Source organism: Lupinus angustifolius, chromosome LG15 (assembly GCF_001865875.1).
Source record: "Lupinus angustifolius cultivar Tanjil chromosome LG15, LupAngTanjil_v1.0, whole genome shotgun sequence".
NCBI classification, from domain to species: Eukaryota; Viridiplantae; Streptophyta; class Magnoliopsida; order Fabales; family Fabaceae; genus Lupinus; species Lupinus angustifolius.
The window spans coordinates 3,641,362-3,658,564 of record NC_032023.1 but is presented as its reverse complement, the minus strand read 5'-3'; the positions used below and the strand labels follow the sequence as shown (position 1 = coordinate 3,658,564).

The window sequence follows — 17,203 nt, the reverse complement described above, 5'->3', positions numbered from 1 at the left end:
AGTCTCAACCATATTAAAGAATATTCCCTATAGCCCTTAAATATATGCATAAGGTCCTCAACACTTGCTTAGCATCTCATACGAATAAAATTTATGGTCATATTCCTTTTCTGACATATGACATTGGATGGTAAAACTTTATTAAACCTCAGCCACACACACCTTCTCATGAATTCTTAGACGTCACAACAACCTTCAAACATTAGAAGAAGAATATCCCTCATCCTCAGTATAATTAAGCCACCAATATCCGGATTTTGCAATATAGGATCTCACCCATTTCCATCTCTGCTCCATTCGTCTTCATCAACCGTAGAGCTCGACAAGAAATTGTTACAAATGAACTCTTTCAAATCTAAAGAAATCATAGTATATAAAATATTGAAATCCCATACTCCTTCATTCTGAAGATCCTTTACTTGAAGTTGAGTGTCCGAGATGTTGACAAAGTTAACATAGTTAACATAACTTGCCCAAACTGGTTAAATTGTTGTACCATAACGACCGATTCTTGTTTCCTAGATGCAAGAAGAAGCCCTCCTTGAGCACTTGAGAGGCCTTCACAACACTCCTTCAGATATAGGACATTGTTGACTTAGGGTGAGCAAACAACAAAGATCTTTCTCCCATCCTGTAAGACTTTGTACCACAACTTATCACTATTACTAATCATGTTCTAGCACATCTTACCAAGAAGATAAATATTGGCAACTCTTAGATCTCTTATCCCAAGACCTTCATTACGCCTTTGCTTCCCGAGGACCTCCCAACTCACAAATAAGACTATTTTTGTTGACATCTCTACTCCAAAGAAAGTTCATTGTCATCTTATCAATGCAATTGCAAATGGTTTGGGGTAACCACATAACTTGCATGGTATAAATAGGAATAAAAGAGAAAACAGACTTAACAAGACACAACGACATGCTTTATTAAGAAAATTAGTCTTCCAAGTAGTCATGTGCCTCTTAATCTTCTTCAAGACAAATCTAGTAACCTTCCCTTAAACAAGTGGAATACCAAATAAGTGCCAAGGTTTCCAACCAAATGCATAGAGCATAAATACATAAAATTGTGATTCCGCCCGTTAGTCACCATTTTTGAACAAATAAACTTGGATTTCTCCACATTAACTTTAAACTCTGAAGCTTGGTAGAAAACCTTAAGCATTGAAGATACCATATGAAATAGGAGGACTGCCTCTCGACAGTTTAAGTGGATGCCACTCACCAATATCCACTTTCTAAGAGATAAGAAGAGACAATCTCTCTATGCAAGAACAAACAAATAAGACAACATATGATCCTCTACCGAAATCCCCGAGTAGGTCTAAACCCCTCAAACTGAGACCCATTCCACAAAAGAGACACCTCCCCCAAGTAGACACACCAATAATAAGATCAACAATAATAATAGGGAAACCAAATTGTAAAAGAGTATCCTAGAGGAAACTCATGTTGACTCTATCATACTCCTTCTCAATATCTACCTTAAAAGGCATGATGCTCTTCTTAACCTTAATCATATGAATATAATGCATGACTTCTTGACAAAAATAATATTATCCATGGTCCCCTTCAAACTACTTTGAAGTATGTCACAATCTTTATTAATAAGATGAGTGATGTTACCCATGTTATTAAGAGGAAGTAAATGATAGACCGAAATAACTTCATTTATTATAAGATATATCAAAGTTTTAATTGTATAAATAATATTATCTTTATAAAAGTTATACAAATCTTGTTCTCCTTCTGATCTTCGTGAAAGATAAAGAACATGTTCTTTAGCCTCTCTTTTTTTTTTTTACAAGATCATTATTCTTTTCGTTTTTCAGTTATAAGAACATGTTCTTTATTCACGTAAATGTTCATGTACTTTTCTTTTTCAGAACTTGCTACGTGTTATGTCAATGTTCGAAACCAACTACACCACGTTATTCTATTTTAATCTTGGCATTACAAAATTGAGCTGATTTGAAGTGAACTTAGCCTAATTCTTACTTGTTTATCCTTAAAAGGTGTACAAGGAATTCCCCCACCTATAAATATGTTTTTCGTTATATAATAGAAGTATATAATTTCACCTTAGAGATAAACATTTAAGAGTATAAAATTTATTACTACTCAACATTCATTTGGATTACATTTTCCGAGTAGTCAACCATGATTAAAAATCAACGGTAGATGATACAATAATAATATACAAAATTTATATACTGTCGTTGCATACATTTTTTTCTCAACAACTAATTCATTCGAGATGCATGATTATACCTTCAATAAATATCACTTCTAGAAATCGAACATTTAGCCTAATACTTGATGAGGATTTAGTAACTATACCAACAACTCATTGGTATCTCTAAATATGTTTTTTAAGAATAAAATGAATGAATCATTCAAATTCTAAAAAATACAAGAGGATATTTGTATTCTCCTTATTAAATTTCAAGATGGTTATTAATTATTATTTTATCAACATGTATAAGCAAGAAAAAGATAATTATTCAAGGTTCTCTTTTACACATTTTCCTTACAATTCCCATACTATTAACGGTACGGATGGTCATGAACACTTTCAAAAAGTAATTTACTTTCCTTATCTTGGCATAAATGTTAAACATCAGAAAATTGCAGCACAAATTGAAAGATTTCAGTACTACCATAATAAAATGTTAATCTAAGAGTAACTAAACAGAATAAAAGGGTGATCAACAATAATGAAGGAAGGGCACTATTAGTGTGTATGATTGCTTCTTCAAAAGCAATTGATGCTTAGCCTTTCCCTTTATGGCTACTTAGTCCTTTTGAGAAAGAAAGGGGGTTAGGGGTTGTTGGGTCCAAAACAGGGGTTTGAGACTCTTGAGAGAGAAAGGGGGCTTAGGGCTCCAAGAAAGAAAATGGATTTAAGGGTTTTGGAGCCAATTGGGTTTTTTTTTTAATTATACCAATGTATCAAGGGTAAGGAACTAATCTCTTTTGGATGCGTCACCGTCTCTTCTAACAAGTGTCACTTCCAAGAAACGAACCTTAACTTTTTAGTCAAATATCTAGTAACACTTTACATCATTAGACCAACACCTTATTGGTGCCGAATTGAGTTTTTGCCAAAAAATGCAGCTACAAAATTGGTTGCAAGTAGATATATTATTACTATCTATGTATTGTCAGTATAAAAATTTATATACAATTAATACATCATTCATCTTTCGTCTATATTACTTATATTTAAAAATCAATAATGATTAAATATGAATATAGAATGATGTAATGTCTGTGTAAAAAATTATTACACTCTTAGTATATATTTTATTTTCTCTTTCATCTATACTCATGATTTATTTTTCATCTATACTAATGGTTTATTTCATATGTATTATATTTATAGTACTATTTTTGTGGTTGTCATATCAACTTTCTTGTAGTATCATGTTTTATGAAAGTACTTTATCATCACAATTTTGAAAGTCTGTTTTATTAAGGAATATATATAATGAAAGCACATTGTCAAGTCCTATAAATTAAGGATGTAGTCTTTACTTTCCAACTAGGAAGTATATTATCTTCATCATTGATGTACTACTAGAAATAAAATTTAAAGTTACAGAAATCACAATTCTATGAATTCTAAACATATCAACATTCTATAATAATGTTCATCTTAAGGAAGACTTCTTCTATAACTCAAGTCTATGATAGTACTATGTTTTCTCTTACTTTATTAAAAACATAAAGTTCTAGATCATATATTATTATGTTTATGACAAAAAATTGTTATCCCAAAAAAAAGATATTTTATATATTTTACTTATAAAAGTTTTATTTGTTACTAATATAATATTACTCATATTCTTCTTTAGATCTATTTGTTTTATTCAGAAGTAATATAAATCTAATTCATATATAGGAATTAAATATATTCACATATTATTAAGTTAAGTGAAAGAGATAAGAGATAATGATATAGTGAAAATTTATAATAAACTTTTCAATTCAATAAGCTAATTTGAAGCCTTATATAAACTAAAGTTTTTTTACATTCAATGAATACAATTTTAATTTGTAAGACAATAGAACCAGACAGGGCATAATTAAAGCACGTGAACAACACCAAACATGTTCCTCCAAGGAATCCTTTGAAAGTGAACAATTAGGAGCACTATGGTACTTTACATTCACTAAATAACCATATTTAATTAGCAAGAAACCCATTATAAATAGTGAAATTTCTACTAAGTCAATTGCTTCTCCACTAGCAACTTCACTTTTATAGTTACTCCAAACAAGTTGAAGAAATGACCAAAACACTACTTCTATGGTTCTTTTTGTTGATCAACATTCTCATGTTTCTACCTTCTTGGAGCATATCCACATCAACATTAGAAGATTTTAAGACTACCAACCAACAAAGGGAGCCTAAATGTAACAAAATTTGAGCTTCATTGCTAGTTTATTTTCCCTCTTATTATTCATTTGATTTTTGTTAGTATAATTAAGTGTATCCTCGGTCCGAACAAGGATCCTTTCAAGTAATGGAGATACAAATATTTGTTTCTCTTCATGTTTTTAACGACAAAAATGTAATTGTATGATAAATAAAATGATAAAAATTGTCATTACATGTTGTCTTTTATTTGTTATTTTGGGACACCTAATGGAGAGGAATCTCAGTGGTCGTCTCTCTCAACAAGTGTTACTCATAGTAATCAAAACTTTGACATTTTGGTCTATCTCGAGATCAAAACCTTAAACTATTTTGGTCTCGTGGAGCCTTAAACTATTTGACCATAACCTTATTAATTTATTCATTTGATTTTGGGCATTGAAATTAAATCCAAACTTTACATAAACATATAATCATTTTGATCACAAACAATCTTTTCTTTTGCATGCAGCCATGTATGGTATGATGATGGAGTCAAAGAAACCAAACACAAAAAGAACATATGAAGAATTGCATGTTGTCCAACATACAATGACTTCACAGAGAGCAAAAGCAGCTTATGGTGGAGTGAATAATATAAAGGGTCATCATAAAATGAAGAGAAATGCAAGCTCCAATTCAATCAAATCTTCATCCTTGTTCATAGCAGCACTCAAGCATCTTATTCCTGGATTGCTTCTGGTTGGTTATTTCTTTTGAATTCCTATGCTTCAACCTAGAGCATTATGGCGTATTCACGTAGCCGACCCACCTTCTGCGATAAGGCTTGGTTGTTGATACATATCATAGAATGCATTTCTAATGTTTTCCACTTGGTAAGATAAGAAGCTTTCATCTTTTGAAATGTTTTGTATTAGCTTGTGGATCTAAATTCCACCATATCCCTATTGTACAAATAATGGATTTAGCCTTCAACGTCTTATAACATGTCATTATTTATAGCTTTTAACTTAATTATAATATTTTTTGATACATTGGGTAAGATATTAAAATGACTTAAATAACAAACTAGCATAATACTTACATGGTTTCATTGTACTAAACCATCACTTCATCAAGAATGATATGAGACAAAGCTAGTTAGGTAAAATACTTGATACAGTTATTTTAAATTGTAGTTGCGATCATGATTGTGGTTATATGATTGCGATCATTACAATGCAGATTGCAGTTATTGAGTTCTGAATTTTTTTGTGATTAAAAAATATTGAATTTGGTACGGCCTGATGTGGTCCGATATGACTCAAATGTGGTTATGCTACAGTCAGATACGGTCACATTATTATGATTTGGTGTCACACCGCAATTCTAATGTGATGCAGTCCTCATTATAAAACAATGGTTGAGGCTAACATTGAAAACATACAATTCAGATGTTCAGTTTACATCTCCTTAAGCTCACCCACCTTAAAGGCTGGCATAAGAGACTCACTTTAGCAGCATGCAAGATTAGCATCAACATTGATGACCAATTTAATGTTCTGGCCCTTCTGGTTTGGGACTTAGGGGTATTAAAATTTGGAGTTCTGGCCCTTAGCTAATTTTTTTTTCTAGTTCCAAATATGCTAAATTGGAAATACTTCATCTTGATGGTGTATTGTTTTGAAATCTAGGCAACAAAAGCATAAACACAATAACACAAAGATTAAGATGTTACATTAATGATCGACATAAAAGACAATATATGATTACGAATGAATACAATCGAGAGAAAATAGAAGCAACACCTATAGAGGACAAGATGATAGAGTCTCACATGTGATGTGATAAGAATATGATTAAAACCTCTAGTAACAAGATTAGATAATGTGAATGATACTCTAATAGAAAAGCTATAGCTAAAACCAATGAAAAAAACTTTTATGAGAACATTGTCTATGACAATGCCTTTATGGTTGTTTGTGGACTAGATTGAAAGATGTAGTAGTAGGCTATTTTCATGCCAACAAATGGTATATTAATTAAGCCTTATCAATTTAATAAGTGAGTTTACAAAAATTACTTTCTGTTCCATATGCATTCAAAATATTTGTCCTTAGCAAAAGTTTCAATCTGCATGCTTTCTGACTATAAGTATGATATATGCAAATCATGTTCAAGTTTCTTATTATGATCCATGTCTATATAGATTAACTTGGCCTCAAAAGTGGATGAATTTTTATTTTCCACCAGCTATTATAAAACTCTGGATAAGATGATTGTGATGTTACTCTGAAAAATGAGAAAGGATCTTCTAGAATTCTTTGAGTAGTATTACAACACCATATATTTATATACACTAGTTATACAAATTTCAAGGCTTAATAAGTTTAAACTATGTACAACACACTAAATTCTATGTAGAGTAGATACAATCAACATGTTATTCATGAATTTCATGTCTTTATCCAACCACTAAAGTACTATTATCTATCTAGAAAAGAACATGCAGTTATTTTTCTACCTGCATTTCTAGAAGTTTAATGTTGTAAACTTAATTGCAGGCACCAACATGGTTTTCTTTGTCTTGAAAGTAGTTGAGGGACTTGGGATAATGATGATGTTCAAACCATTCATCAGTGAAAAGAACAAAACAAGCACAGATCAGGAACATTGATGTTAATCAACTTTCTTGAAGACATTTAATCTGCAATTGTGGCATCTCGTTATATAAAATTGTACTCATGTCACTTGTTTGAATCACAAACTATGTTGATAATGTTAAAATAGAGAATATAGAAAATGGCATGAGGCCATAACAAATGAACAGACAAACACTAAGCTTACTAAGACAACAAATAAGACAGAACATTATTGTATACATAAGGCCATATTTGTTATCCCCATTTAAGTAGGGGAATAATTAATAACAATAAGCACAACAACCTTCCAAGAACATAGGTTAAGGGTTAAAATAATAATTTGGTTTTACATTATGCAACAAGTGATGTGATTTCAAAGTGATGTGATTTCTGGAAATAAATTCCTCATGTTATATATATCCAAACATATAATGCTATATTTTATCTTTACAAAAAGAAAATAATACTAGCTGCTACATAATATCAACTTAGATAACACATTCCTAAAGAACAGGAATTTAGCCCAAGTTACTGTATTATTTCAAACCCTTAATGCCACTTGATCTTGCCATGAGATTTTCCTCTTCCCTGTCCTATTTGATCCATTCCCAAGGTTTCTACAAACAGACAACTTAATGTCATTGCGCTGCTCTTCGTCCTCGTCTATTTGTGTCAATCTCTTCGATTCGTCAATCCTCGAGGGCTCAACATTTCCAAGCAATTCCTCCTCTTCTGTCTGCAGTGGTATGACACCAAAATAGCATGATACTATAAGCCTTACTAGAATGAAACATAAAGGACTTATCATGTAAGGATAGCATGTGAATTAATTACCGATATCTGATTCAAGTCGAAAAATGGAGCGACACTCTTCTTCACAGTTTCTTTCCCAGCATAGATCCTATTGTTGTGATTCAATTCAAGTGATGGAGCAGAACTGAGAAAAGAAGCATCTTGTTTACCAAGACTCCTAGCACTCTGGTTTAAATCGAACTTACGAGCTGGTTTTTGTAATGCGAAATCAACCCCATTGGAAATCTTCTGTTTTGTTTTCAAATGAGAAGCAATGGGAGGCCGCAAAGCAGATTCTTTTCTATGGTAACTCCGACCCTTCGAGGGAATGGGAGCTTGGGTTTTGAGCTTTCGCGGCTGCGAAACATCTTGCTTTGGTTGAGGCTTGGGGGAAGGGTTTTTCATCAAGTATGTGTAACGTTGCCTCAAAAACCTGCAGTTGCAAGGATAATAGTTCTGAGAAATAACTCCCAATTGATACAAACAAGTTTGAACACTACAAAACACCACTAAAAATGCAAGGAATTTTCATCAAAGGCTTTAAATTTTACCGAACTTCCGCTGCCAGCAACGACTGTTTCTGCTTTGCAACCTGCAATTTTATTCTCATGCCATTTGTTTCCTGGAAAAGTTTCAAACACAATTACAATTTTTTCAAATCATGTACATATCATTGAAACACAGTTCTCTCATATCATTGAAACACAGTTCTCTCATATCATTGAAACATAACTCTCTCATTTTGGTAGAGAACTGCAAATTGGTTCTTCCGTACCAATTCGTGGTTCTTTTGCGAATTGGTTCCCTATATAGAACGAACTAAATTTATACCAACCGATATTTGACATGGTAACCGCATACTACATATCCGCACCCGTTCCCTCGAAGGGTCGGAGTTACCATAGAATTTGGACTATAAAAATTTCTTTTTGAAGTAGGACAAGGTAATCAAAAGTGATAAATTCTAGAATAAAAAAAACCAAATAAAATAAATACCTAACTAGAATTAGAATTAAGTCATGAACAGCATCTCACATGATCCTAACATAAACATAATTTTATTCAAACAAACTACTAAAACAAGCAGAAATTAAAACATAAGATCCTTGTAAATCAAACAACAACCACAAACACAACAGATCTATGAAACCAACAATAAAAATTCAAACTTTACTAAAAACTATGAAAAGGGTTACCTTATGTAGGTCTTCATAATCCTGCAAAAGACTCTGATGCCTCAACCTTGCTCTCTGATCCTCATACAAAGGATAATGATTAAAGACAACCCCTTTCATTTTCTTCATCATATCAACAATTAAAATACCCAAAAACAATAACTAAAGATGAAAAGGAATCAAAGAGGAAAAGAGATACACAATAAGTAAGGGAAGAAGTAATGAATAAGAGAAAGAAAAAAGAGAGAGAGAAAATATATAAGAGGTGAGAAGGTTCTGTTTGTTGATGTTTTCTGTGTAAAACTTGAGATAAATACAAAGAAAACCAAAAAAGGAAGCCCATATAATTCGGTAAATAAAGATATATTTTTTCTTTATGATAGATACTATGTGATGATGAATGAAGATTGAGATTTTTCTTGCAGAAGGGTAATTCAGGGAACATAACTTTTATGATAAGAGAAAGAGGTTTGTGTAAGTAATGTTGAGTAGTATAGTTGGAAGACATTTGAAGCCATGTAACTAAGTTAAGTAACAAACTTCTTTTTCTTTCTTTTCTTTGTCTCTATTTTTTTCATTTTTTGTTACATAAATTTTGGTGGTGAAAGAAAGCATTATGGTAGTGAGTGGAGTTAGTTTCTTATGTTTCTTGTTTGATTGGATTTTTGGTGTTTGGGTTCTGTGTAGAGAGAGAAAGAAGGGAATGGGTCAAAGAGAGAGAAAGGTGTTGAATTGAAGATGGGAATGGGATAATAATAATTGAAAACAAAATGGGATGATGCTGTTGTGGCAGTTGATGTTGTTGTTGCTTGTTGGTGGCACTTTATTTTTAGGCATACAAACAAATCAGGTACCTTTCCATTTCATTTATCAAGAAAAAACATGTAAAAATTTGTGAGTATATTATTCATCATTTATATTTAATTATTATTTACTTTTAAATATTTATAATATAAATGATATATTGATTATATATAAATTTTTAGATAGATATTACATATTATATGAGTTAGATTGTATATATTTACTTGCATACCCTTTTGCTTTTATGCTTTTATTTTTGACTAGTTTTGTACTGGGTGGGAGAAAAGTGAATATAGGTTTTACATGATGAATTTGGATAAAGAAAAGAAGAAAGATCTCAATTTGGCTTGAATCCAGAAAAAGGCTCCATTTGCCAAATGCCCCATTATTTCTTGTGCATGATCCTGAAAAGGAGTATAGAATGTTGACTAATTCATTGTGAGAAGGCTAGCATCAATTGGAGACAATCTTACTAGAATTTGGTAGATATTATAAGAGACAAATTTCTACTTACCACTGTTTGATTAAGTACAGATTTGATGGTCAAGTGCTTAAGAATATAGTTTGTATAAATATTTGGTTGAAAAGATTTTTTATCCTTGTGGTTTTGCACTATCCATAGCTTCATCATAATGTTTATCTTTGACCTTGATTGCATGCCACACAAGATGAGGTGAAATTTGATGGTTTTCAACAATAATCATAAATGAGGATTTTTGGGGTCTGAAATGAAGTTTTTTTAAGTAGAGTAAAGAATATGACTACTGGAAATATGGCCGATAAGAATATGACCGTTAGGGATATGACCAATAAGAATATGACCGTCAGGGATATGGCCGTTGGATGAAGATGGTTGTTAGAGTCCTCATGCTTGCACCAATCGAGTAATATTTCCTCGATTTTCTTCTTTCTTCCTCATACTCTCAGCCGAAGTATTTCCATCAAACTTCTCCCCATTCTTTTCGTGACACTAAGAATTGGCACAAATAACCAAATTGTGGGAATTTCGAGAATTGATACTGAAAGTCAGATTGTGAGAAAATAGAATTGACACGGGTAGCTATACTGTGAATATTTCAAGAATTAACACCAGTAGTCATATTATGGCGGGTGAATTCGAGATTAATTCTTACAGTGCAGTAAGAATTCGAAAACAGAGAACTGAACTATTTTGTACCAGAGATGATATGGTTGATAGTCTACTTACATATTTTGGGCATTGTCATGAAATATCTTAAAGAAAGCGACTTGATCGTGACTCAACCAATAAGTATTATTTTGCGTCATTTATCATTTTTTCAAGTTACAATAGCAACAATTTTAAGACGTTTCCTACTATAGTGACATTTGAAGATAATATTACTGAACCGAACAACTTTGACCTTAACAAACCATTTCAGTTTAATGAGACTAATTTCAAACGGTGGCAACATAAAATAGAATTTTTTTCTCACTATGAGAAAGGTTGTCCATGTTTTAAAAACAGATATCTCAATAGTGTCGGAGGAAACTGAAAAAGAGGAGAATGATAAATTGGCAAATTGTTATAGCTCTCTAGAACAAAAATGATTACTTTTGTAAGAATTTCATTCTAAATGGATTGTCTGATGATCGCTATGATTACTACAACCTAAACAAGTCTGTCAAATTAACTCGGTATGTACTTGAGAAGAAATATGATACCGAGGAAGCTGAAACTAAAAAGTATGTTGTAAATAGTAAGGCGTACATGTTTTATGACCTTAATTCAAAATGATCATTGAGTCTAACGATGCAGTATTCAATGAAAATAAATTCCCTTTTCAATTGAGGAATAATGGGGACACATCAACTAGTCACAGACTATGATTAAAGATAATGATAAAAATGAAGGGTTAGAAATAGAATCTAGAAGAAGTAAGAGAGCAAGAACTACTATAGAGTATGAACATGATTATATGGGTTATACATTAGAGGATGATCCATCATGTCTTCAAGAAGCTTTGACTTCTTTGGACGCTGACTTGTAGCAAGATTTCATATATGATGAGATGGATTCTCTAGAGTCTAACAAGACCTGACATTTAGCTGATTTTCCACCTGGTTGAAAACCGATTGCTTTTAAGTGGGTATTGAAAAAATCTGAAACCCGATAGCACAGTGGATAAAAGACCTTGAAGAGTGATAAGTACCAAAAATACATAATTTTCATACACTTATCCAATGCAAAATTTAGAAAACCAACTTAATTCAACACTTTTTAGAAAATTTTGTAGCTTTGAATAAATTAATTTTTGATCACCTGTTTTCCAAGTTTTCTTTGAATTTTGTAGGAAATTGAATCAAAAAGAATTAATCCAAAAGGTAGCCAAGAGTTTATGCCAAATCACAAGCCAAAAGCTAAAAAAGAAATGCTCAAAACAAACAAGCTAAGCATAGCATGTTATGTGCTTACCTTATAAACAAAAAGATGACCTAGGCTTGAAGAAAGGTTGTTTACCTTACCTTGAAGAAACCCAAGCTAGGTATGCCAAGCAAAACGCACAACTCAAAAGCTTACCTAGACTTGAAGAAACCATGCTCAAAGTATCAAGTAATCAACCAAAATTAACTCAAGAACCATGGGACAAAGGTTGCTTCGACTTGAAGAAAGGTAGGTCCCTTCACCATGAAGAAATAGGCAGCCATGCATGGGAAATAGGGGTCAGGCGCCCAAGCAGGTGCTACAAACCTAACCATGAAGAAAATTTGGCCAAATCATCAAGCAACTTGCCTATTCTTTACATGAAGGCCAAACACATGACCTTATGCATGACCTATGATCTGAACAACCAAGTAGGAGATGTCAACATGCATGTAATCTAGCCCACAATAGGCTGTCCAAGCTAGCTGGCCAAGGTGTGACAAGCTACTGGCCCACCAGCTTAGGGGGTCACATACTGCCTGGTCAGGTGCCCCTCAACTTGCCTATAAAAGGAGAAGTCATTCCACTACTTTTACACATTGTACATACTTTGTAATTTCTTCTTCTTCTTTCCATTTCGGTTCTTTCTCATTTTAGGTTGTTCTTAGGCTATTTTTAGGTGTTTAGTTCATAGAAATTCATAGGGAATGGATTTGGAAACGAGTTGCAAACACATTAACACCCATTTTTGTCTGGCTCGGAAAAAGCCCAAAACTTTTTTAAATAAAAAATAACATAATTTAAAAAAAATGGTTTTCTAAAAATAATAAAACTAAACCAGTTGTTAAGGTTCCTAAATCTAAGCGATTAGGTTAACTAAAATAACAAAGCCAAAATATAAAAGCCAAACCAATTATGATAAGGTTCCTAAATCTAAGTGATTAGGTTAATCAAAATTCAAATTCAAAGTAATTGATTTCTCAAAAAATGATTTTTCAAAGTTATTCTAAAAAAAAGATGAATGAATTAAAGATTTGATTGTATTATCTGCTAAATTAAAGATTTGAAAATATGCAATTTGAATCATATCATATTTATTTGATTAACTTTTGTGGATCACTTTGACAATAAGTAAATCTTTAGATATTCAACAAATCATATCAAATTGATTGCATCCGCATATGAAAAAGGCAATGATTACAATTGTATCAGAAAAAATAATAATGAGATTGTGTATTAAATATCTTTTGCAATTTGTATACAATTTCAAAAAGATTACTTTCACCTATCATTGAGTAATACAATAATATTAAGATGGTTTAGAATCGAGTAAATATCTTATCTAGGGAAAAGGATTTCAAACAACTTTATTTTTCGGTCAAATAATTATTTTTGCTCACTAGGAGTATTATAATGATTTTTAGACTCTTTATAAAAAATTATTAATCATGAAATATAATTTTCGATAGCCTCAAACTCAAAAATATTTAATCAAAATTTTTTATTTTAAAAATAATTGCAAATTCAAATGTATTTAATAAAGATGAGGATTTGAAATTATAAATTATCATTTTTACATGTGTTGAATTCATGAAAAAAGGAATGAAATCCATACATACCATCTATTTCCTAAAATAACAAGCTTGGGTAAATAAATGATGATTTTGTGTATTAATAGAGGAGAACTCCTATCACATTTTAGACTTTAATCATAGCCAAAGTTTTGATAAATTTGATTTACCAATGATTTATAAAAGATTTGTTGTTAACACTATAAATAGTGCACCCTCCCTAGTGAAAAGATGACATTGAAAACATTGAAAAGTCTAGAAAATTCTCTACCCAAAAAACATTTTGCCATAGTGAGAGAAAGAGTAAAAAAAATCATATCCAAATTATCTAGTGCAGTTGCGCGCATGGTTGCGTTGTGCACTCGCCTCACCTTCAAATCTCAGCCATATGATCTGCTTACGATGCCCATCCTCATGTTGACTAAAATTCCATCCAATCAGAAGGCAAAACGCGCTCGAATTCACTATAACCGGCCACCGCTGATTATTTTACCCGTGAGAACACGGGATTGCATGCAACCGAGATCACGCTTCGACATCGTGCACCCCCACATTCAACCAACCAAGCGATGTCATGTGTCCAGGCTTGCAATGTTTCCAGCTCCATCCAATCACCCACTGCCACGTGTTCTGCAATTCTTAGTTTAGATACACGCTGATCTAAGTTCCTACATTGCAAATTTCATATTTATTTAGTGCAACCAGGTATTCATGAGTACAATCAATAAAAAAATATCATTTTCAATTAAATTAACAATCAATTAAAACACTTTTCATGAGTACACAAAAAATAAGTATTTTCATTAATAAAATTTGTTAACTACATAAAGGATGGAGGGACGTTCGCCCTGTGAGCCTCTTTCCTCTCAACTCATCCTTCAGACAATCACGCTATGTTTTTTATGTCCTTAATTAAAATACCCAACCAACAAACGCTTTTTACTAAAGAACTACGTAGCCTTGATTCCCTATCTAAAATAAGGATACATAGGACCAGGATTCATCTTGTCAGACACAATAAAAAATAAATAAAATTTTCATTTCAAATAATTAATTAAATAACCAAATAAGTTCAAAAATATAATAAAGTCATATAATTTAATGAAGGGTATCGCCTAAGGTGGATGGGTAGAGTGCTAATACCTTCCCTACCTTGCAACTGAATGTCGAACGTGAATATAAAAAATCTAAAGCCCAATGTAGTAGGGATTAAATAATTTTTATACATTTTTTTACTATAAAATGTAGTGACGACTCTAAGAAAGCCGTGCAGCCAAAAATCAGGACGCGACACACATGATTTTGGAACCTCATATGGAACCAAAAACATCTAATCTTTGGATGGATGGCTAATGCTCCATAAAGTTGGATTATGGTGTAAGTTCTTGTACTTTTATCTTCTTCTTCATTTATACAAGTTATTATTTTTGTTATATTGATTCTTTAAGATATTCTTAATGTGGTTTTAGATTGATCACCTAAAATTTGATTTAAAGATCCAAAACAGGCTTCTTCTTAAAGTGTTGACAACTTAACTAAAAAGTATAACCTACATCTTAGTTCACTTGCCATATCAGAGCATCTATTTTAAGCAACTTCTATTCAAGGCTAAACAATGTTAACAGAGCTTGAAGTAGGGTGTGACTGTTAGATATTTCCTGATGATTGGTGAAATATCAATCCTAGGATCTTGAATCTCATGATTCCCACATATAATATACAACATTTAAAGTCATATCTGAATCCCTGAATCCATGTTCTCTAGTCTACTTCTTTGATATACCTTTTGAGAGAGTTTTGGTATGATGGCCTTCCTCAACCAAATCCTTAATTTCTTTTGGGACCTTCGTTTTCTCTCTGATGGGGAGAGGTAAAAACTATTTGTGATTTGGTGTGTTCGGGGACCATAACCTTCCTTATGCGTTAACTTATAGGGTTCCCATTATCCCTTATAGGTTAACTTGATGGGTATTCACACATGAAGCCCATATCTGTTATCAGCTTTTAAAAATCTACGGGGTGCTAGTAATTAGATCACTTATAATGTAACCCCTAAAATAAATAGTCGATATCATTGTATCAAATATATGATGCTCACCTTAATTAGAAATTATAAATTTCTAGCAATCTCCCAATTGGGCTTCATATCTTCCTGATACAATTATATCACATGTTCTTTAGGCGCGCATCCGTATACTATTTACATTTAGACTTTTCCTTAATACAATCTGGTTCGTCTCATATATCAACTATGAAACCAGTGCGACTTTCATCACTTGCAAGTGTGACTTGACCACGATGATCACCATATTAATATACTCAATGACATAGATCAAATATGGATGAGTGACATGGAAATTTCATGCAATTTGATCTTAAACATGTCTATTTCCAACTGATCCTGCTTTGTTCTTTAGTGAGATCAATTTAAAGTCTTTAATTGTAACACAATAGTTACAATGCACAATTTCAAAATGGAGCAATAAACCATCAACTTTATTATGCATAAAAAACTATATATAACATCCAAAGTAAATCATAAAACATATAGACTCCCACTAAACTAAGGTATCCTAAGGAACAACACCCTTATGAGCAACATGATCATGAAAGACTTTAGATACCAAACCCTTAGTTAGTGGATCAGCTAGCATAAAATTTGACCTTATATGTTCTTTGGAAATTTGTCCATTTTGAACACTTTCTTTAACAACCAGAAACTTTATGTCAATGAATTTTGACTTTGTAGAACTCCTATTGTTGCTGGAGTAAAGAACCGTGGACTTGTTGTCACAATAAATCCTCAATGGTCTTTCAATATCATCAACCACATGTAAACTAGTGACAAAATTCTACAACCATATGGCATGGTCTGATGTTTCAAAACAAGTATGAACCCTGTAACCATGGTTGAAGGGGCTATGAGTGTCTGTTTTGCAGACTTCCAAGAGATAGGACTTCCAACCAATACAAAAACATATCCAGATGTGGATTGTCTACTGTCTAGACATCCAGCAAAATCGGAGTTAGGGTACCCAATGATCTCTAAATTCTCAGACCTCCGATAAGTGAATATGTACTCCCTCCTCTGTTCTCATCAAGTAACGCATAACAAGTTTGACTGTCTTCCAATGATGCATTCCAGGATTACTCAAATATCTGCCCAAAACTCCCACAACAAATGCTATGTCAGGACGTGTGCAAACTCGAGCATACATTAGACTTCCTACTGTAGATGCATAAGGAATCTTTTGCATTTCGTATCTTTCAAGGTCAATATTGGGCCACAATTCGAGATAAAATTTGTCTCCCTTAGCTATATGGGTATCCACTAGTTTACTGTTTTTCATGTCAAATCTATCCAGGACTTTATCTATATAGCTTTCTTGTGATAACCTTAGGATATCTTGAGAGCGATCTCTCAGTATCCGAATACCTAATACAAAAGAAGCTTCCCCAAGATCTTTCATT

At 32.4% G+C, this 17,203-nt stretch overlaps 3 protein-coding genes across 3 annotated transcripts in view; 2 read left to right on the top strand and 1 right to left on the bottom strand.

Moving 5' to 3' along the window:
* LOC109327829 lies at window positions 4,234-5,389 on the top strand. The gene is made up of 2 exons (XM_019561000.1): window positions 4,234-4,424; window positions 4,898-5,389. Exons 1-2 carry the CDS (start codon window positions 4,298-4,300, stop codon window positions 5,143-5,145), a joined length of 375 nt encoding a protein of 124 aa, XP_019416545.1. The 5' UTR covers window positions 4,234-4,297; the 3' UTR covers window positions 5,146-5,389.
* The window catches only part of LOC109328157 (APO protein 2, chloroplastic), a 16,957-nt gene continuing 7,133 nt past the window's right edge, over window positions 7,380-17,203 (top strand). Inside the window, exon 1 of the mRNA XM_019561474.1 lies at window positions 7,380-7,390. The gene's annotated coding sequence lies outside the window, so the exon portion shown is untranslated. The remainder of the gene's footprint in view (window positions 7,391-17,203) is intronic.
* Window positions 7,395-9,701, bottom strand: LOC109328159. Its single transcript, XM_019561477.1, has 4 exons — window positions 8,996-9,701; window positions 8,351-8,421; window positions 7,842-8,232; window positions 7,395-7,743 (listed from the first exon to the last, which is right to left on the bottom strand). The coding sequence occupies exons 1-4, from the start codon at window positions 9,104-9,106 to the stop codon at window positions 7,549-7,551; spliced, it is 768 nt and encodes a 255-aa protein (XP_019417022.1). The 5' UTR covers window positions 9,107-9,701; the 3' UTR covers window positions 7,395-7,548.